The following is a 22734-nucleotide window of genomic DNA, read 5'->3' on the forward strand; positions in this document are numbered from 1 at the left end:
GTGCAGCTTTCTCTGTGTGTTACAATTTCATTGGCCACCTGTGTGTGGCTAGGCCCAACCACATGGCCTTTGCCCTTAAAAGCTAGTCTGTGAAGCAGAGAGAGGTTGCCCTCTCTGTAAGAGGCGCGGCCCAGAATGGTCGGTTTGATTCTTGATGCTTGGCGCGAAATAAAGCTTTGCTTGACTTTCGCTTTGTATCAGTCTCACTCCTTTAATCACGGACCCATTATTGGGCGACCCAACAATACTTATTTGAATAAACACATAATATAAATGTACATTTATAAAATGTAAATAATATAAATTATTTTATATCATTTTTAAAGCCCTGAATAATCTGTTTCCCATTTGCTCTACATATTTATATCCATGAAGATATTTGCTCAGTATAAACCTATACTCCAACCAAAAGGACTGACATAAAGTTCCAGGATTTTCCCCCTGAGTTCCTATAATACTTTTTATATTTTATTTTATTCATTTTATTTTATTTTATTCATTTTATTTTATTATTTTAATGTAATTTAATTATTTTATCTTGTTTATTTTATTTTATTCTATTTTATATTTTATTTTATTTTATTCCTACAATACTTTTTAAAATACAACAGCTAGGTTATACCTCTGTTTATTTCCTCTGGCCAAACCAGGTTATAACCCAGGTCAACATCTCATTCCAGTTAGTCCTTAGTTTAACTTGTGTATATTTATTACAAGGTTGAGCACTGCTTCACAATTATATTTTTAATTAACAAAACATTCTATGAGATGGGAAACTAATTTAAGGAAGCCTCTGTATCTTAATAACATTTGCATCACAACTGACATGGTATTCTCTGGACAGAAATGATAAATAGTGATGAAGAATAGTTTTGGGAGAGAAAATATACAGTGATAATAATTACATAATTAAACATGATGATAAACATTTTTGTTGCTCTGTACTGCCATAGGGATACTGATGACTCTTCACAGCCTGTACAATTCCCTTGTTCCCACCTCTGATTGTCCCCTATGTTCTCTACCAGTAATTCTTTTCTCAGTCTAAGCCCAAAGTCTAGTTTTGTTCTGAAAACATTTCTTCTACCTCCAGATGAATAAGATACTGAGTCATTCTTTCCCAGGAGAGTTGCCAGTGTCATAACAAAGGCAACAATTTTCCAGCTCTGGAAAATGCTCTCCCCCCACCATCTCATTACCTTAATCACAGAAATGGAGGTCATGCATTCCTCTACCTTGAAAATGGTTTTTCTCTTGCCACACAGATAGTTTACCCAGAAGCAGTTGGGAAACAATCCATACTCTGCTAAAGGTTTTGGAAATAAGCCAGATTATTTAGCCCCAGGCTAAAAAATTGTAATGAAGAGGGCGAAAATATGGGTAGGGAGGGGAAGAGAAATGGGTTCCTGTTTCTCTAAGCTTCTAATTTTTAAAATAAAATGTAAAATCTAATATTCATTCTCAAAGATTTCTGATTGAATTCACAGCCTCTATACTCCCTATATTTTCAAAACCTCTTGCCTTCTAACTGCTCAGAAAGTATGATCCTTAGATAAGCAGCATTGGCATTACCTAAGAGCTTGTTAGAAATTAAAAATATTGGGACTTCATCAACTGAAGAATGGATGAAGGAGATGTATTTTATATATAAATATATAAAGGTATACTATATATATGACCATTATATTGATAGATATAAATAGATGTAGATATAGATATAGATATATATGACTATTATTCAGCCATAAAAAAGAAGAAATCTTGCCTCTTGCAACAATATGGATGGAGATAGAGAGTATAATCCTAAGTGAAATCAGTCAGTCAGAGAAGGGCAAACTCCATATGATATCACTCATATGTGGAATGTAAGAAATGCAACAAATGAGCAAAGGGAGAAAGAGAGAGACAAATCAAGAAACAGACACTTAACTATAGAGAACAAACTGATGGCTACCAGAGGACAGGTGGAGCGGTGGTGAATGAAGCAGGTTATGGGGGTTAAGGAAGGCACTTGTGATGAGCACTGGGTGTTGCATTGAATTGTTTAATCACTATATTGTACACCTGAAACTAATATAACACTGTATGTTACCTAACTGGATTTAAATATGAACTTTAAACATATTAGGATCATCTAAGATTAGTGAATCAGAATCTATCTCTTTAACAGCATCCTCAAATGATTCATATTTACATCATATTTTGAGAAACACTGCTGTAATTCAAACTGTGGCAGAATTGCTAATAGGACACTCATTTACTTTCTTAGGTAAGCAAGGCCTCAGCACCCAGCACTCATTTACTTGAGTACAGGGTTGGTCTTACAGGTGGCTACTGATCCGAGTCCACCCTATCACACTGCGCGCTGTACCCCAGATCACCAGAAAGTCTCGCAGTGACGTGTAGCACCACAAGTGAGGAAGCTATGAAATTGGCAGTCCACTTCAGTGATGAACTGTTCTGCCATCAGAGTAAGACACTCTTTTTTTAATAACCTCCATGTATCACTTTTGAGTATTATGGCTGTCAAATGATGGCCAAATGATGTGAAGGCCTCATTTCATTAACTCTAAGAGGAAAGTAATAAAACTCCTACTTCACAAATGATTGTGTTAATGAAACAAGATAGTACACGCTTGGCATATATAAATAATAATAAATTATTATAATTTTTATCTGCCCTAGGTTGAGAAACTTGAGTTATGTGCTCCCATTTGCCACTAGCAAAATAGATACAAACAACTTAGTCTCATTAGTAGCTATGATATTCTATCACTGAGCACATTTATTCATCTAATAAGTAATGAGTTCCTTCTCAGTTCTAAAGACCACTGTACATGTATCATTGCAAATTGGAAAAGTCCCTGTCTATCCTTAATGAATCTACAGAGTAGTTTACAGACCTGGAAACATAGGGGGATTTCATTTATAAACAATCCTGTGCCAGAATTTGAAGAACAATTCAAAGTAACTGAAGAACTGCCCTTTATGGGGGGCTCTGATCATGTCGTGTCAAGGTTCTGGGAGGACCTGACTTCTCACTTCCTGGAGACATCTAACCTAGATGGAGAAGCCAACCTCCAACTGGCCACTTCTGAGGGGCAGGAGAGTAAGGAAGAAACTAGGGATGAAGAACTGAAAAGGAATGTGTGCAGGAGCATGTCAGGGATTGATGAGTGGGATGGGTTAAAAAAAGAGGTATTTTAGAGTAGCCGGGGAGACATAAGAGGTTCAAAAATTTTGTGCTTCTCTTTTCAGTGTTGCCATGCATTTTGGAAAACTTCTAGTGACTTTTCACAGTTAGGCATTATTTCTAACATTGTGACTCCCCTGAGCTTAGGCCCCAAGGTTTGTGAATTTATTCTGGTTGAAAGTACAAGGATGTGTTGATGGTATAATGATGGATATCTGCCAGTAAAGATAGACATCATGCCCATTTAACAGAATTTGCTTTAGAGTTAAACAGATAGAGATGTAACTCTTGTGGATTTTACCATTTCTATGGAGAGGTTTGTATTACTTCCTAAACCTTTGTTTATTCATCTTGGAAATGAAGATTAAGGCCTATATCACTGTGAGCTTTCAGTGAACAAAGTCATATTTTACAAATTTGAAAGAGGCTAAAAGAAATAAACTGTCTTAGGGAATGAAAATAGCAATCACCCAATCTCTAGCCTAGAGGAGCCGAGAGCTCTGGGCCCCATTCCTCAGTGCACCCTCAGAGAAAAGTGCCCAATCACTCCCATCTCCCTGGCCTTTGGCTGCGCTCTGAGCTCACCCAGCCTACACCCAGTTCAAGAAACCAATATCCACAGCACTTTCATGATAATTCATGGACTTGAATAGGACAGCAAAAAATCTGAGTTGCCTGATGCACATGTTCCCAGTGAAGGTCAAACAAGAGAGAGAAAGGCTGAAGGGGCAGAGGGAGAAGGAGAAGGAGAGCATCTAAAGAAGACTTCTCACTGATTGCAGAACCCAGTGTGGGACTCAATCTCTCGACCCTGAGATCCTGACTTGAGCTGAAACCCATACTCTGCTGCTCAACTGCCAGAGCCAACCAGGTAACCCCAGATTTGTCCTATTTTAAATCAAGTTCCATTTTCTAGCTAAGCGCTCTAGTTGATGAAAGGAAGTGTGAGCGCTCAGGTGACATGGTCTGACAGGAGCAGTACCTGGGGTGAGTCAAACAGAACTGAACCCATTTCCTGGGCATGGTAATAATAATAAAAAGAATATCTTCTTTAACCCAGTGAACTAACTGGGGCAGACTTGAAAGCAGTAAATATTCAGGAAACCTTAATCTGTCAGCCACCTCAGAAGCAAGGAAACAACTGGCCATTTATAATTGATGACACTGGGTGTGTTTTCATTGGATGCTTACTGGAGAAGTCCTAGAACCATAGGACTTATGGCTCTCGAGTTACTGATACTTGAGACACAGATAAATAGGAAACAACAAAATACTTTATTGAAGTAAGAGGTAGATGCTGAGGAAGGTGTGGTATAGGGTAACGTCCCTCAATGGATTCCAAGAACCTAGAGCTTCTGTTATTTCTCTTCAAAATTAAAATTTTTGCTTTTATTTATAAGGTTAGCTAAAAAATCAATATAGTATATGTCAGTGGTACATGACCTAGATTATCCTCTCAATACTAAACGGCCTGGGATTTTAGGAGCCCTGTTTGCCCTGATCACCCAGTAGCCCTATTTGGTGACTTCTGTCTACAGAGCAAAAATCTGTGGGACACAGCAAAGGCAGTCCTGAGAGGAAAATATATAGTGATACAAGCCTTTCTCAAGAAACAAGAAAGGTCTCAAATACACAACCTAACTCTACACCTAAAGGAGCTGGAGAAAGAACAACAAAGAAAGCCTAAACCCAGCAGGAGAAGAGAAATAATAAAGATCAGAGCAGAAATCAATGAAATAGAAACCAAAAAAACAATAGAACAAATCAATGAAACTAGGAGCTGGTTCTTTGAAAGAATTAATAAGATTGATAAACCCCTGGCCAGACTTAACAAAAAGAAAAGAGAAAGGACCCAAATAAATTAAGTCATGAATGAAAGAGGAGAGATCACAACCAACACCAAAGAAATACAAACAATTATAAGAACATACTATGAGCAACTCTATGCCAACAAATTTGACAATCTGGAAGAAATGGATGCATTCCTAGAGACATATAAACTACCACAACTGAACCAGGAAGAAATAGAAAACCTGAACAGACCCATAACCAGTAAGGAGATTGAAACAGTCATCAAAAATCTCCAAACAAACAAAAGCCCTGGGCCAGACTGCTTCCCAGGGGAATTCTACCAAACATTTAAAGAAGACTTAATTCCTATTTTCCTGAAACTGTTCCAAAAAATAGAAATGGAAGGAAAACTTCCAAACTCATTTTATGAGGCCAGCATCACCTTGATCCCAAAATCAGACAAGGATCCCATCAAAAAAGAGAACTACAGACCAATATCCTTGATGAACACAGATGCAAAAATTCTCACCAAAATACTAGCCAATAGGATTCAACAGTACATTAAAAGAATTATTCACCACGACCAAGTGGGAGTTATTCCAGGGCTGCAAGGTTGGTTCAACATCCGCAAATCAATCAATGTGATACAACACATTAATAAAAGAAAGAACAAGAACCATATGATACTCTCCATAGATGCTGAAAAAGCATTTGACAAAGTACAGCACCCCATCCTGATCAAAACTCTTCAAGGTGTAGGGATAGAGGGCACATACCTCAATATTATCAAAGCCATCTATAAAAAACCCACCGCACATATCGTTCTCAATGGAGAAAAACTGAAAGCTTTTCTGCTAAGGTCAGGAACACGGCACGGATGTCCATTATCACCACTGCTATTCAACATAGTACTAGAACTCCTAACCTCAGCAATCAGACAACAGAGAGAAATTAAAGGAAGTTGTGGGAAATTGGAAGGGGAGGTGAACCATGAGAGACTATGGACTCTGAAAAACAATCTGAGAGGTTTGAAGCAGCGGGGGGTGGGAGGTTGGGGGAACCAGGTGGTGGGTATTGGAGAGGGCATGGATTGCATGGAGCACTGGGTGTGGTGCAAAACCAAGGAATACTGTTATGCTGAAAAAAAAAATATAAAAAAGAAGAAAAGGCACCCAAATTGGCAAAGAAGAAGTCAAACTATCACTCTTTGCAGATGATATGATACTATATGTGAAAAACCCAAAAAGCTCCACTCCAAAACTGCTAAAACTTGTACAGGAATTTAGTAAAGTGTCAGGATATAAAATCAATGCACAGAAATCAGTTGCATTTCTCTACACCAACAACAAGACAGAAGAAAGAGAAATTAAGGAGTCAATCCCATTTACAATTGCACCCAAAACTATAAGATACCTAGGAATAAACCTAACCAAAGAGGCTAAGAATCTATACTCAGAAAACTATAAAGTACTCATGAAAGAAATTGAGGAAGACACAAAGAAATGGAAAAATGTTCCATGCTCCTACATTGGAAGAACAAATATTGTGAAAATGTCTATGCTACCTTGAGCAATCTACACATTTAATGCAATCCCTATCAAAATCCCACCCATTTTTTTTTCAAAGAAATGGAACAAATAATCCTAAAATTTATATGGAACCAGAAAAGACTTTGAATAGCCAAAGGAATATTGAAAAAGAAAGCCAAAGTTGGTGGCATCACAATTCCGGACTTCAAGCTCTATTACAAAGCTGTCATCATCAAGACAGCATGGTACTGGCACAAAAACAGACACATAGATCAATGGAACAGAATAGAGAGCCCAGAAATAGACCCTCAACTCTATGGTCAACTCATCTTCCACAACACAGGAAAGAATGTCCATTGGAAAAAAGACAGCCTCTTCAACAAATGGTGTTGTGAAAATTGGACAGCCACATGCAGAAAAATGAAATTGGACCATTTCCTTTCACCACACATGAAAATAGACTCAAAATGGATGAAGGACCTCAATGTGAGAAAGGAATCCATCAAAATCCTTGAGGAGAACACAGGCAGCAACCTCTTTGACCTCAGCCGCAGCAACATCTTCCTAGAAACATCACCAAAGGCAAGGGAAGCAAGGGCAAAAATGATCTATTGGGATTTCATCAAGATCAAAAGCTTTTGCACAGCAAAGGAAACAGTTAACAAAACCAAAAGACAACTGACAGAATGGGAGAAGATATTTGCAAATGACATATCAGATAAAGGGCTAGTGTCCAAAATCTATAAAGAACTTAGCAAACTCAACACCCAAAGAACAAATAATCCAATCAAGAAATGGGCAGAAGACATGAACAGACATTTCTGCAAAGAAGACATCCAGATGGCCAACAGACACATGAAAAAGTGCTCCATATCACTTGGCATCAGGGAAATACAAATCAAAACCACAATGAGATCTCACCTCACACCAGTCAGAATGGCTAAAATTAACAAGTCAGGAAATGACAGATGCTGGCGAGGATGTGGAGAAAGGGGAACCCTCCTACACTGTTGGTGGGAATGCAAGCTGGTGCAATCACTCTGGAAAACAGCATGGAGGTTCCTCAAAATGTTGAAAATAGAACTACCCTATGACCCAGCAATTGCACTGCTGGGTATTTACCCTAAAGATACAAATGTAGTGATCCGAAGGGGCACGTGCACCCAAATGTTTATAGCAGCAATGTCTACAATAGCCAAACTATGGAAAGAACCTAGATGTCCATCAACAGATGAATGGATAAAGAAGAGGTGGTATATATACACAATGGAATACTAGGCAGCCATCAAAAGAAATGAAATCTTGCCATTTGCGATGACGTGGTTGGAACTAGAGGGTATCATGCTTAGCGAAATAAGTCAATCAGAGAAAGACAACTATCATATGATCTCCCTGATATGAGGAAGTGGAGATGCACCGTGGGAGGCTTGGAGGGTAGGAGAAGAATAAATGAAACAAGATGGGATCAGGATGGAGACAAACCATAAGTGACTCTTAATCTCACAAAACAAACTGAGGGTTGCTGAGGGGAGGCGGGTCGGGAGAGGAGGGTGGGGTTATGGACATTGGGGAAGGTATGTGCTATGGTGAGTGTTGTGAATTGTGTAAACCTGGCAATTCGCAGACCTGTACCCTTGGGGATAAAAATACATTATATGTTTATAAAAAAATAAAAAATTAAAGAAAAAAGAAATAAACTGTCTTAGGGTGCCTGCGTGGCTCAGTGGGTTAAAGCCTCTGCCTTCGGCTCAGGTCATGATCCCAGTGTCCTGGGATTGAGTCCCGCATTGGGCTCTCCGCTCAGCTGGGAGCCTGCTTCCTCCTCTCTCTCTGCCTGATTCTCTGCCTGCTTGTGATCTCCGTCTGTCAAATAAATAAATAAAATCTAAAAAAAAAAAAAAAAGAAAAATAAAGAAATAAACTGTCTTTGTATTATACCTGCCTAACAATAAACACCTCTGGTCTATAGGTAATCTTAACTCCACCTTGCCTTTTCCAGATCTAGAATATTCTCTTCTCCAAGTTTACCACAAATACTTCCAATCTTATTAATTCTTCTGTTGGATTATTCATTATTTATTTACCTGTATCTTTAGGATATAACTTCCTTCTCTTAGAATGTTAACTAGTTTATAGCATTTTCACATTAAAAAAAATACAGCATAATTATATATATGCTCATTTGACCACAGATCTCCAGGGTCCAGCCTTGGCATGTCCAGGTGTCCCTGAAGGAAAGGTGGCATCGGCGAGAGAAATGAGAGAGCCACACAGCGAGTTTTGGTCAGCAGTCAGGCATCTCCGGTTTATCACCATTCAATGAGCTTCTTATATAAGCAGTTTATTTGTGATAGAGGGCTACATTCGTGCAAAGGACATCAAAAGACTCAAGCACTCATCAGACAATTTCTCTTTGTTCATCACATGTTATTCTAGTTAAGCTATAATGGTACAGACTGGCACCAGGGATGGGGGACAGGGTCTTGCTTCTTGAGTAATCAAGTCCCTCAGAAAGCCATGGGAGGTAGCACAGAAACGTGCTTTTTGGTAACTTATTCTGGGGTCCACAGGAAAAAAGGATATAGGTTAATGGAAAATGAGAAGCTTTAGGGATAAACTAGATAGTAAGGAATTGCAGGAAAACAGGATACAGGTTAATAGAAAACAGGAAGGTATCTGGAGAAACTAAGTATATAGGAGAGAAGTAGGAACGAGAAGGAATTACCTTTGCAGGAGGCAGGGTGTATATCAATGGCTCAGCTGTGAAAGCCTTGGACAAACATCAACCTAGGGAGGAAACCGTCTACTGCGGTACACATCTAAAGTTCTCCATTGTCCTAGGTACAGAATAATTTACCTCCTTGGAGTTGCTCTGGTCCTTAAGACTGAGAGATGTTTGTGGCAGATGAGCAAGGGGCTCTTAATCTGAGAGAGATACGGGGATCAGAGAAAAAGGCAAGAGGCTATCAGACCATGCTTATCTGTGGGTCTATCCAGCCTGCATCAGTTCAAACCTTAACCTAGTGGGGCAATGCCCTTGACCAGGCCTCATGGCTCCCAACAACAGATATTACCATTTATATGGATAATGGTAATAGTCCCATATCATTCAGGATGAAATGTGTGTACCATCTGGTACCTTATTGATCTACAATTTCTCTTACTTATTTAAATAAATAATACTTATTTTTATGGAAGTATAATTAGCATATGGTAAAGGCAAAGATAACTGAGTATAGTTTAGTGAGTTTTGAAGTGAATCCTCCTGCATTATCCAGGTTCTAGTCAAGAAATAGAAGGTGTTATCATTTGAGAAAATTCCTTTGTGTGTGTGTTTTACCATCAATCCTTTCTCCCCTCCACAAAGGAAATCCCTGTTCAGTTTTCTCTCCATAAATTAGTTTGCCTTTTCTAGAACTTCCCATAAATGTTACTATATAATCACACATCTTTAGCTCAAAGTTATGTTTTTGATGTTGCCTGTTTTGTTGCATGTGTCAGTAATTGGTTCCCTGTTGTTGCTGCGTAGCAGTCTGCTATCCTCTACCTAGCTATCATCTATCGATTGATCAATTATCTGTCATCTATATATAATTTTGTTTGCGATTATTGGTGGAGCATTTCAGTGTTGAATTTGAAACTAACTTTATTCCTTAACTACTTGGCTATATGACATCTCTTATTTTCAAGTCCTATCTTTTAATCTGTAAAATTATTATAATATTCCCAAAAGGCATAAAATACAGACTTGTTTAATCAGGCCTCAATAAATGCATATATTTTACATGTTCTTTTTTTTTTTCTCTAAGATTTTATTTATTTATTTGACAGAAATCACAATTAGGAGAGAGGCAGGCAGAGAGAGAGGAAGGGAAGCAGGCACCCTGCTGAGCAGAAAGCCTGTTGTGGGGCTTGATTCCAGGACCCTGAGATCATGACCTGAGCCGAAGGCTGAGGCTTAATCCACTGAGCTTCCCAGGCGCCCCTGTTTTACATGTTCTTTTGTGATCCTCAGTTCCCATCTTTAACACCTGTTATTTGATTTTTGTTTTTATTATAGGTCCAGTCCTAGAACTCTGGCTTCTGTCAGATCTTGTTAACAGGCTAACATTTAATGAAATTGTGAGCCTGGTCTTATGTCAAGATCGTGGTTGGCACAGTCCTCACACCCTCTGTCTTTCACCACTTCTCAATGCCAAATAGTGCCAAGGCAGTGAAATCTCAATCATATATGGTGTCTTTCCCAGCCATGAAGAAGAGAGGGATGGGGAGACAGAGCAGAGGGCTACACATCTCCAGTGGAAGTTTCACTATCCTAGAAGGGCATGTTTTCAGAGTATAGGAGAAGGCAAACCATTTTGACTTATTGAGCCCGTGTTTGCAGGGACAGTGACTGGATGGTATCATGTTTAGGGAGTAGGTACCCCTGGAAGAAGAAGAGAGAAATTTGATTAAATGAGCACAGCACAGATGGGGGAATCTGTGGGGATTCTAGAGTTTTAGAGGTGAGTCAGAAGTAATGAATACCCCTACTTGCTCCACCCATTCACTATCCTATTTCCACTCTCTTCAGAGTCATCTTATCCTCTTTCATTTATCGGAAGGAACTGGCAGGAATAGGAGGGAGAGAGGCATATAGCAGGTGTCCCTGTGGTTGCCAAAGGATTAGCTCCTGATAGCAAGAAATGGAACCACATCCATTCACTCTGTGTCTTCTTCATTGGAGGCAATTTCAGGTCTGGGTACTCAGAAAGCGCTCAAGTGTTTGAAGTATTCTCTCTCAGTGTCTCCAGGTCTTTGTTTTTCCTTCAATTTTTGTGTCAGGGTCAAGGTAATAATAATTGTAAAACAGCTCTTATCAATTGTGAATACTGTTACCAAGCACAGTGATCAGTTTCTAACTCCCTTACACATCAAACTATGTGAATATTATTAGTTTCCTTAATTTGCAGATAAAGAGACAGAGACTTTACAGTATTGAATAACTTGCTTAAGGTAGATCAGCTTTTAGGTAGCAGAGTTAATATTCATACTCATATTTGTATGATTTCAAAGGTTATGAGCTGAAATCTTTTGCTGTATATATAAATCTGTGTCTCTCTCAATTTATTGTCAGTTGACTTATTTTCTCAAACATATTTTTAGCAACTTTCTCATTCTGTGTGTCCCTATAACTCTTCTATATGGGTCTCAGAGATTTTTCATATTCTGATCTAAATTTTCACGATCGTGGATGCTACCCTCTTCCTCACTTTCATAACCCTCTCTCTCTTTCGCTTCTGGAGGAAGATAATATATGCCTGTGACTAGTAAAGAAATTATTCTATATGTAAAGCGGTAATAAATTGTCCCTATGTCTCCTATTTCTTGAGTTTTTCCCCCCTCCATTTTTAAATAATAATTTCCCCTATAACCTGAGATATACCACTATTTCCTCTGATGGCGCTGAGCCAGGTATCCTGAGGGCCATCAGGTGTGAAGTGAATGGGAAAATAAATCCCATGGCTGTTGTCATCACCCTGCCAGGCTGACCACTCAGCCTTCGGCTCGGGAAAGACAATGACAACACTAATCAGTGCAAAGAAATGGCAACTTGAAGCATGAGTCAGTGGATGTAGCCGACATGGCTATAAAGGCTCCATGATCAATGTTAGGTTCATGAGTTCAGGCAGGGGGAGAAACGAGCATTTGCCATGTAGCCTGCCATAAAAAGGTTACTGTTTTCCTGCCTTGGTGCCTGGCCTTCCCAGAGCCCCCTGCTGCAGACCTTAAAGGACTGGACTTTATTAAGGTTGGTGTGCCAATTAGACCATGTTGTCACACTATGACTACTGTGGGCTATTCTTCCGCTATGTGATACATCCATAGATATAGAGTTACCTCATGGCACAGAAATAAATATATTAGTATTACATATTAAATTATTTTTCATTTTCTTCAGGCTCAAAGGTTTTTTTCTTCTGATTTTAGAAGTAATGAAACCATTTCTGGGCCCCTGAAAGTACTGTGCTAATGGTGCCTAGTGAATAATTCACTGCAGTGCTTCCCTCCCCCACTCTTAGCCTTCTGGAAGGGTATAGGATGAATACTCAGGGTTGGCATCTCTGAGTCTGGCAGGTGGTAAGCAATCAGGGGAAATCATTTAAATGGACTAATAAATATGTCCTTCCTGTGGATGGAGAAACCTCTCAAACTGCCTACTCCACACTTTCAAATTCCTCAAGAAATTGTGAATTTGTTCCAGACTTTTTTAGGCATCCAAAATAACTGAAACTGGTGTTAACTGTGTACTTTGTAAATACTCAGGGACTGGGTAAAATTTCCTGCTCATACTTAGCCCAGAAAAATATGCTATATCATATTCCTCTGAGTGCCCAGCCAAGTCCACAATAAAATAAAGGCATAAACATGTAATTTATTCAAACTGTAAAAATGAATCATGAGTTTCTATCAAGTACTATCATAAGAACTGTGGTGTAGGCCTAGTTACGATAGGATAAATACTGCCCTTAAAGTACTAGAGTTCAAACATAGATACAGATACAGCCCAACTATAATATAAGGTGCACTTCCCCCCCCCCCCGGAGCTGAAATTCAGTATCAGATGGTAAGAAATTTAATGGAGACAGGGAGTAGCTAATAAGTAAATAAATAATAAATTAAAAATTATTTTAATGGAATAGAATGAATAAATGCAAATGAACTGGGTATGCAGAAATGACCAAATTTTATGTCCAAGAGTCCAAGACCAAGAAAGAGTCACCACTCTTTACCCAGACGGAAAAGATACAGTGCCTGCCACCATTTCATCTGAATGAGACAGACCTACAGAATGAGCAGATGCTGACTGTGCCACACAAGCCCCACTGTGGAGTAACTGAGTAACTGCTTTCTCAGGAAGTTCTAAAGGGAAGATGCACACTCTGACCTACAGGTGTTTGTTGTTAAGGCCGGTAGTGATAGGTGACTCCTGGAGGCACTTCTACTGACTTCTGCTTAGTTAAATCTTTTTTTTTTTTTTTTTTTTTAATGTGTTGTGGTGGTGGTGGTGGTGGTGGTGGGGTGTCTATAGGAGACACCCTGGCTAGGCTTCTCTCTCTATGGGGGGATCCAAAGCATATTAGAGACATCTGAAGCCAAGCAATACTAATCTATATAGAAAGCTGCACATTTTTCAACTGAGTCCACATTGTTTATTTTTTTCATAATTATTTTGTAGGGCTATGGTTTCCAGATTTTAGCTTACATAAGAAGGTGGGGAATGTGATAAAATTCTCAGAAATCTAACAAATGTCTAAATTCTTAGGAATCTATATTTTGCAGGTTTAATTCTTTGGGAATTTAATTTACAGATGAGCAAAATGAGGCCCCCAAATATTAAGTGATTTGCCCCAAAGTAGACTTGCTCTTTTTTACACGTAGGATAATTCCCATACCTCTGAGCTATTCCACCTAAAGATTTCTTCTTTCAGGATTATCAATTACCCAAGAAATATAAACCAATCCATGGTGAAAGATATTAAGCAAGGTGCATTTTCCATCTGGAGCAATGCGACCCCCTTGATTTTCCAACAAGTGAAAAATCAAGATGCAGACATCAAGATTTCTTTCTGGAACTTAGGTAAGAAACTGACATGGGAGGGAGGGCATGTTGTCCCATGTAAAGGACAAATGGTTTCAATCCATAAATAAAAACCCAGTCCACCAGTCCAGCTTTTGAAAAAAAAATCAGACAAAGCTAATGGAAATTGATAAATCTATAACACAGAGAAGACATCTTCAGTCTAATGTAGCAGGAGATTAGGGGAGGAGATGCACTGTGTAGTGAACAGAGTGAAGGATGGTAACTATACATTTGCCTGTCAAAAGGCAGTTGTGTAGCCCTTAAATCTGTTGAAATGCTACTCAAAGTTAATCCAACCTATTTATAAAACACTGTGGTGTTGGGGCGCCTGGGTGGCTTAGTGGGTCAAAGCCTCTGCCTTCGGCTCAGGTCATGATCCCAGGGTCCTGAGATTGAGCCCCATGTCTCTGCTCAGTGGGGAGCCTGCTTCCTCCCCTCTCTCTCTGCCTGCCTCTCTGCTTGTGATCTCTGTCTGTCAAATAAATAAAATCTTTAAAAACAAAACAAAACAAAAAAACACTGCAGTGTCTAAGTTTCCTTCTCCATTTTTCTTCCGTTTTGGGAAGTTTTTGTGTCTAACGTATAACCTTCACTCAATCTCTGCCATCTTTTCTTCTTTTACCACAGAAGATAAGACATGGCTAGATTTTTGGTGCCACCCCATTCCTCTGCACAGATGGTGCCTTAACCCTCTCACACCTCTAGTGTTATCCAGTTGCATGGTACTCCAAGTCACTGAGGCTTACTAGGCTCATTCCTGCCCTTTCCCTGACCCCCATTGTGACAATAACTTCTGTCATTGTCCACAGCCCATGGAGATTGTTGGCCCTTTGATGGACCAGATGGTGTCTTAGGTCATGCTTTTTTACCAAATTCTGGAGCTCCAGGAGTTATCCACTTTGACAGAGGAGAATATTGGTCAACTTCAGACAGAAGTAAAGACCTACCTGGTAGGAATGCTAGAATTCTCTGGGAGCACAAGTGTTGGTAATGATGGTCTTCACCTGGGCTTAGAATGCAGTGAGGAGCATAAAGTGAAGGACTCAGTGTCAGGATGAGGTGGGAAGGTTTGGTTGAGGAACTGGGTCTCCTATTTGAGTGGGGGCAGTTGGGATCATTTCTGAACAAAGACGCTCCTATCATGAACATGTTGTCACATTTTCTTTTCTCTGTTATGACTTTGTTTCCATTTATTGTTGTCTCAATTTTCTCCATGCTTCTCGTTCACTTCCAGTTTATCTGTCCATCTATTCTGCCATTCTGTTTCCCACTAGATTCCTTCCCTCTCTGCTTGCTTTTATCTTGCTCTCTAATATTTGTTATTTCTTCCTTTTTTGTTCTTTTTTCCTCCCTTCTTTTTCTGCCTTCTTTATGCATAGTTAATATGTATACATTTGTCTGTACCTTTTCAGGATTTAGTTTGTTCCTTGTTGCTATTCATGAGCTTGGCCATTCTCAGGGCCTGCTCCTCTCCAAGAGTCTGAACTCCATAATGTACCCCAGATATGTGAATTGGGACCCTACAACCTTCCATCTTGATGGTGATGCTATCAAAATAATCCAGCAACCCTATGGTCTGTGCCTGCTGGAAGGGAGGATATCTAGACAGGAAATTCCACTTGGAGTTTACTGTTTTCTTCTGTCCTCATAAGGAGAAAGATGGTCATCTGAAATACCCCCATGTTAACACAGAAGAATCATTCAACCTGGGTTTTAGTGGCTTCACTGGAAGATCAAAGAATTCAAGGCCTTAACACAGCATTGGGGACTGCTTGAACTAACCCCTAAAGAATGGATTCTATTTAAGGCAGCTGAGTCAAACTCAAAATACTTCTGGGTCCCAATAAAGATGGTTTTCAAGAGTAAAAATTTGTTCTTACAATTTGGTATATCTCAGCATTTCATATATTCTGTCACTGTGATCAAGGCAAGAGAGAAGAGTATTTTAGAACAGAAAACTCTAACAGATATGGCCGTAGAAGTCTCAAATTAGCTGAAAGGGTAAGAAAAAAATAAGAATAGGAATAAGTCTTTCATATGTAATTACATGGGTAGCATTTGAGGAATGTTGTTTATACTGTATTGAAGATTACAGCTATAGAGACCAAGTGTTAGGATGGTGGCCTATCCACTTATTAGCTCTGAAAGTTTCAGTAAATATATTTAACCTCCTTATAACTCAGTTTTTAAAATTTCTTCAAATTTCTTTAATTTCTCTAAATTTATTTAAATAAACTTTAAATTTCTTGTCCTAAGAATGAAACTGATATGACAGAGACTAAAGGAGAAAGAAAACAGATTAATTACATGCACATGGAGATGCAATGATAAAGTTGAGACCCAAAGAAATGACCAAAGTAGGTAGCTTTCATGCTTTCTAGACAAAGTACCTACACTTTACATTCCAAATTCTCTTAATATTTACTTTTGAGAACCGAACTTCAGACAATTAACTTTTTGAAAGATCACTGAAACTATCTGTGGTATGACTGGCAAGTGTAAAAGAGACAATGCATATAAAACCAACATCAGTAATGAAAAAAGGCAATATTTTGACACTCCTGAAGACATTGAAAAATCATAAAGATGTGTAATTTCTAGTTAATAAATATCAAAATACATACCTAAAATATACATTCTTAAACATAGCTTATAAAAACAGGCAAAGGGAGAACTAGAAAATCCAAGTAGCCCTACAAATGCTTAAAAATATAATCTATAATTATATTTCTTCACAAGTATTTTCAAAACTGAAAAGAAGAAAATCTGAACTGTCTTTTAACTATTATCTATCAAAACTATACATAAAAACTACCCCTGGATAGCCATTTAATAAAGACATCATACCAACCATATGCAAAATATTCCAGTAGGAAAAAATTTTTTCTTAGGTTATTTTCATGAAAACATGAAAGATTATTTTTAGTAAAACATGACAAAAACATTATAAATAAGGAAAATTTCAGGGTACTCTCACTGACAAACATAGATGTGAAGACCCTGAACAAAATATTAACAAATTAAACCTGCTAATAAATAAGGGAAGGTCAGGTAACATGTCCAAGTTGGGTTTGTTCCAGAAATGTAAAGGTGATATTTGAAAATCAATCAATATAATTAATCACGTTAATAGGATAATGAAGGAAAATCATATGAATCATAAAAATCACAAATCTCAATGGACACAAAATAATTTTATGAAATTCAACCTCTATTCTGGGTAAAATATTTGATCAAATAAACAAGAGAAAGTAACATGTTCTCTGATAAAAGTGTTACAAAAAAAAATCCTAGCAAACATACATTAATAAGGAAATGGTGAGCACGTTAACTGTGAGAGCAACAAAGGGAAAATAACATAACTTTCATCACTTCTGCTCAACACTGCACCAGGGGTCTTAACCAGTGCACAGAATCAATTGTAGTGTAAACCCTGACAGTTGTTGGTTTCTCTTTTTTGTGATACAAGTACCTGACTTAAGCTTTGATTAAGCCTCCACTTTAAAGAGGCATTCATTTCAAAGATGACTATTTCAGGTAAACACTTTGCCAGCCACACAACTAGATAGAGAACAAGGTCACCTAAACCAATGCCCTTCCTCCCCACTCCCTCTGAGGCTCCTTAGTTGACTGACCATTTGGGCCATGTGCTTTTTGTCTTCTCTCTCTTTAAATTCCAGCTCTTAAATTTTAAATTCACCAATAAATTATCATATGATTTCACTCATATGTGGAATTGAAGAAACAAAGCAGATGAACATAGGGGAAGGGAGGGAAAAAATAAGATGAAATCAGAGAGTGAGACAAACTATAAGAGATGCTTAACTCTATGAAATAAACTGAGGGTTGCTGGAGGGGAGGTGGGTGGGAGATGGGGTAACTGGGTGATGGGCATTAAGGAAGGCACTCAATATAATGAGCACCAGGTGCTCATTATATACAACTGATGAATCACTAAATTCTACCTCTGAAAATAATACTACACAATATGTTAATTAATTGAATTTAAATTTTAAGAAGTCACCAATAAAGAGTGAGCCCAAGAAACTCTAGTCCAATAGGAGAAGAACCCCAGCCCCTGTGCAGAAGTGGGCTCTTTCCCCTCCCCCAACCTCCACCCCACACCTTGCTATGTTGCCCCAGGTGTGCCATGTAATTTCCTGGTCCTGTAAGTAATAAACCTTTTATTTTTTCCCTCAAAGATAGCTAATAGTTCTTGCCAAAGGCATCTTGCAGTCATTATATATATATGTCTATACATATATGTATAGACATATATACATATACATATATACATATATACATATATACAAACACACACACACATATATATGTCAGAACCAAAGATTTAGAAAAAGATAATTTATAAGTGCCATTCATGTTAGCATAAATTAGTATCAAATAGCTAGGAATAAATATAATGTAAGATATATAATAGTTCTTATTTTAGAAGCATAAAACAATACTGAGAAAAAATAAAGACCTTAATTAATTGAGGTCTGTGTTCTGGAAGAACAGGTAGATTGGAAGACCTGGTAACCTAAAACTTTCAATTCTCCCAAAACAGAGCTATGGATTTGATATATTCACAATGAAAGTCCCAATATAGATCTTAGTGGATGGAAATTGATAAGCTGTCTATAAAATTCATAAGGAAGTGCAAAGAGGTGGATTGTCAGGTATAAGCTAAAAAAACAATGTATTAAGAAGTCATGTTCTGTACTAAGCATAGTGGAAGTTAGTGATGAACTAGATAATTATTTTGCCTTTACAGAAGTTAGTATGGAGACTTGAATCCTGTTATTGCTTAATAAATGATTATTAAATACATAACCCTATGAACATCCTGTTCAGTGAGAAGTTGTAAGTACCTTGTAACAGAAGGGCCCTCTGCACTTAATTACCACAGTTCTATATGGATGTCCCTAATGATGCTGAAGTTTCAATATCCCTCTGGGATGGAGTAGTTATTCTTTGATTATCAAATGCTCACTCAAGGAGAGAAAACTGTTACATTTGAAAGTAAGGACGGGGAGTGGTGGAGAGAGAAGGAGGGAGCCATTTATACAATTTCCAGTATCATAATTATATGCTCTTGCAACAGCTGTGCTGAAAGGTTGTTTATATTAATTTCATCTCTGAGGACCCATTGGACTCTGACACCAACCCTACTTTTCTATCCTGGGAGAAACCAGGAGTATTTATAGAGAAGTAAAAGTATTCAAGCCTCACTATTCATGGAATCAAAGGTTTTCAGGACCTGAGGTTCATGGATAATCACAACAGTAGCATCTGTAACCAGTATACAAGTGACTTTCAGATAGAGAAGGGAGTTCTTCTCAGGTGAGGGCTAAACTGAAACAGAACTAAAAGCAGAGAAATGAGAAGACAGGGGCAATAAAAGGACTGGAAAAAGATAGTTACACTTGTTTTTTTCCTAAATTTGTGAAAGGACACAGATTTAGGTGAAATAAAATACAAGAAAATGGCAGCAGGGGGCAGATTAAGAAGGATAAAGATGTTTAGAAAGTAAACTAAGTGGCAGAGAGAGAGAGAAAGCCCCAGAGACAGAAACAGAAAGAGAATATGATTTTACCTCCAATGGAGGAAAGTTTAGGCAGAGAAAGACACAAGGAAACTGGATCCTTTGGGAAAATGGCTCCTGGTTATGTGATTAAGCATTCACACTGATGTGATTATCTTATAAATTCAGGTAAGTGTAATTTTTAAATTACAAATAAACAGGTAGATTTTGGCACAATATGTGTTATTATACAAAGGCCAAAGAGAGTAAAATCATTCAGACAATGCACAATTTATGCAGGAGGGGAAAGTGAGTGTCATTTTCTTTAGAACAAGTTTAGAAACAATATGAAATGTATGACCTATCATAATGTCTTTTTCCAACAATTTTAATATAGGCTAGTCAGTGGGGAGAAGGGATTTTTTGAGAACCACAGCAAGACCCCAGAGAGGCTGTGTAAAATGGTGTCCTCACCCTCAGCGGCTCTCCTTTAATTGGAATAGGTGAGTGTGCAATGTGAGTCTTTTCATGCTCTGCCCTTGAAATGCCTTGAAATCAGTCTCAGCCTCTTTCGACTATTTCTTTATCACTTTACCATGACTAAGTTGTGTTAAAATAAGTCAAGAACCACAATGAATCATTGTGAATGACATAGACATAGAGTCATAAAAAAATGAACCGAGAAAGGACAATCATAAAGGGACTGAGAAAGAGTGAAAGACATGACAGCTACTTGGTGAGAGAGAAAGACAAGAAAGAGCACAAATGTCTGAGCTTTAAATCCATGCACAGGTCTGCAACTAAAGGTTTCTAAACCTTGCAATCTGAATTTAGAGGGCTCAGATCAGGGAGAAAACCATTTCTTAACACCAGTGATCCACTTTATTTTCTGCAACTTCTCTGAGAATTAAAGAAAATGTGACTTATATCAAAGTTGAAAGAGAAAGCATAGAATGATTTCCTGGCATGGAGTAAACTACTTACCGTTTGTGGCCACAATACAATCTCTTTGTGTGGGTGTGTCGGTGTGGGTGTGTGTGTGTGCACACACATGCCCATGTGTGCTGTATACTTCAATGTTAATGTCTAGAGTGTTTTCACGAACTGAGCTTTAGAACAGAAATTAGAAGAAATATTTCTGAGTGAGGAGGAAGAGAAAAGAAAGGCAGTAGGGACTTTAGTAGATTTTGAAGACCAGAGAGAAAAATGTTGCTTGGAGGTAAAGAACTGATATTTTGCCTGGTAGATGCAGAACTGCTTAGCTGACTGCTTTCTCAAGACACGGGCCCCAGTGAAAGTTCAGTTTGGGCTCCTTGGGACTGGAGAAGAGGACCAGGGAGGTGTCTCACTCCTAGACGATGGGATGCCTGGGCTTGGGGGAAAAACGAGAAAGGGGCAAGTCTGTTTTACTACATGGAGAGGATGGCTTGGTATTTCCTTCTGTTCTTCAGATTGTAGATTCTAAGATGAAGAGTTCTTTGGAATTACAGATTGTTCAGCCTGGAGAACTTTCAGTGTTAACACTATAAAAAAATGCAGATGAGAATCCACCAAGGGGGGAAATTAAAAAAAAAAAAGAAGTTTTATGAAATAAAATAGAGACAATAAAATGTCAGTACTGGACAAATGGAACCAATGACCAATCTGGGGCTACATTTGGAAAGATCTCCACTTCAGGCCAGAGCTGAAATCTGTGTTAGACTTTTAAGAGTTCAGACACTAAGTGTCTACAAGGTAGGATAAGGGAGATGCTGAAATGTTGCAGAAGAGATATCTGACCTTAAGGGTTGGAGGAAGTAAGGGCACCTGGGTGGCTCAATTGGTGAAGCTTGCTCTCTTTCTTTCTATAATGAGAGAGAGGAAAAAAAAAAAGATGAGGTAAGTGAAGAATTTTCTCAAGGACAGTCAATGGCATTAGACAGGGCTAAAATAAGGAAGCAGAGAACTGAAGGGACAGAGAATTCCACAGGGCTTAGCTGCTGTGACCAGTGTTATCAGCCCGGGGAATAGCAAGACCAGCATCAGCAGAGGCGATCACAGTGAAGACTGATCTGAGGAAGTAAGGCCAGACATTAGAATTCTATTTTGAAAACGGAAAAAAAAAATTGTTTCTAAGAGGTATTGATGGTGGACGCTAAAGGTGACATCTCTGGGATTGCTTTGGGTTCATGGAGGTACATGAACTGGGTCATAAAATTGGAAAAACATTTAATATTTAAGTTGCACATTTAAAAAATATGATTATAGGCATCATTTTGAGAGAAAAATGCAAGAAAAGATCGATAGAAATGAAGCAGATATTATCCACTATTACTAACAGATGTATAATTTAAATATATTGTTTTAATTTTATTTTGTGGGAAGGGATATAGGAAGAGTTTTAATAGATACTTTGTGATCTTATGATATATTGATCATAATAAATACTTTTCCTGCTACTGTGAGGAGTTTAGATGAAGGAAGAATCGCTTTATTAAACAGCAGAAAATACGCAAGTGTACTAGGATTATGGACTTTACTCTTTTTCATGTCTACATTTTATATAATGTGGCATTTATTTTTTATTATTAAAATATTAAATATTCTCAATCTTTAAAATATTATAAAGTATTAAATAAAACTAAATATGAAGGGAAATTATGTTTAGTCCTTGGGAACAGTTCATAAGAGACTGCGTAGAAGCAACAAAAGATTAACTCAAGAACATCACTGACAGGAAACTTAATGCAAATTCATAGACCTTTACTCTGACTTTTCTCTAGTTTTATTTTTATAATGTTTGATAAAAATTTCTTTATCTACTCTATTACTGCTTTAATTTTTAGGGTCCTCCGTGCAAATTCATCAACTTTCTTGTCAGAGATGACCAGATTGTGTGGTACACACTTTTTGCTCTGGAATTTGGTGCTCTACTGGGAACTGATTCTCATGTAAGAACAATAAGTACATCCTTCCTATCTCTGTGAGGTTGGAGGAAAGATACACTGTATCCTGATTGCACTGCTCATGTTCACAAGGGATAATTTTGAGGGAAAAAAAGGAAAACATTCTTCAGTGTTTGCCAAAGGTCACC

The 22734-nt window shown here is 38.1% G+C and overlaps 1 protein-coding gene across 1 annotated transcript; it reads left to right on the forward strand.

Moving 5' to 3' along the window:
* The first annotated feature begins 1376 nt into the window (after window positions 1–1376).
* LOC116864855 (matrix metalloproteinase-26-like) lies at window positions 1377–15788 on the forward strand. Its single transcript, XM_032852673.1, is given in 9 exon segments — window positions 1377–1380; window positions 2948–3109; window positions 10574–10635; window positions 12182–12308; window positions 13253–13393; window positions 13396–13447; window positions 13986–14134; window positions 14947–15072; window positions 15550–15788. Coding segments are annotated over 9 exon segments (1062 nt in total).
* Window positions 15789–22734: the final 6946 nt, after the last annotated feature.

The sequence above is a fragment of the Lontra canadensis genome, unplaced genomic scaffold, assembly GCF_010015895.1.
Source record: "Lontra canadensis isolate GAN:19392208 unplaced genomic scaffold, GSC_riverotter_1.0 scaffold7, whole genome shotgun sequence".
Lineage (NCBI taxonomy): Eukaryota > Metazoa > Chordata > Mammalia > Carnivora > Mustelidae > Lontra > Lontra canadensis.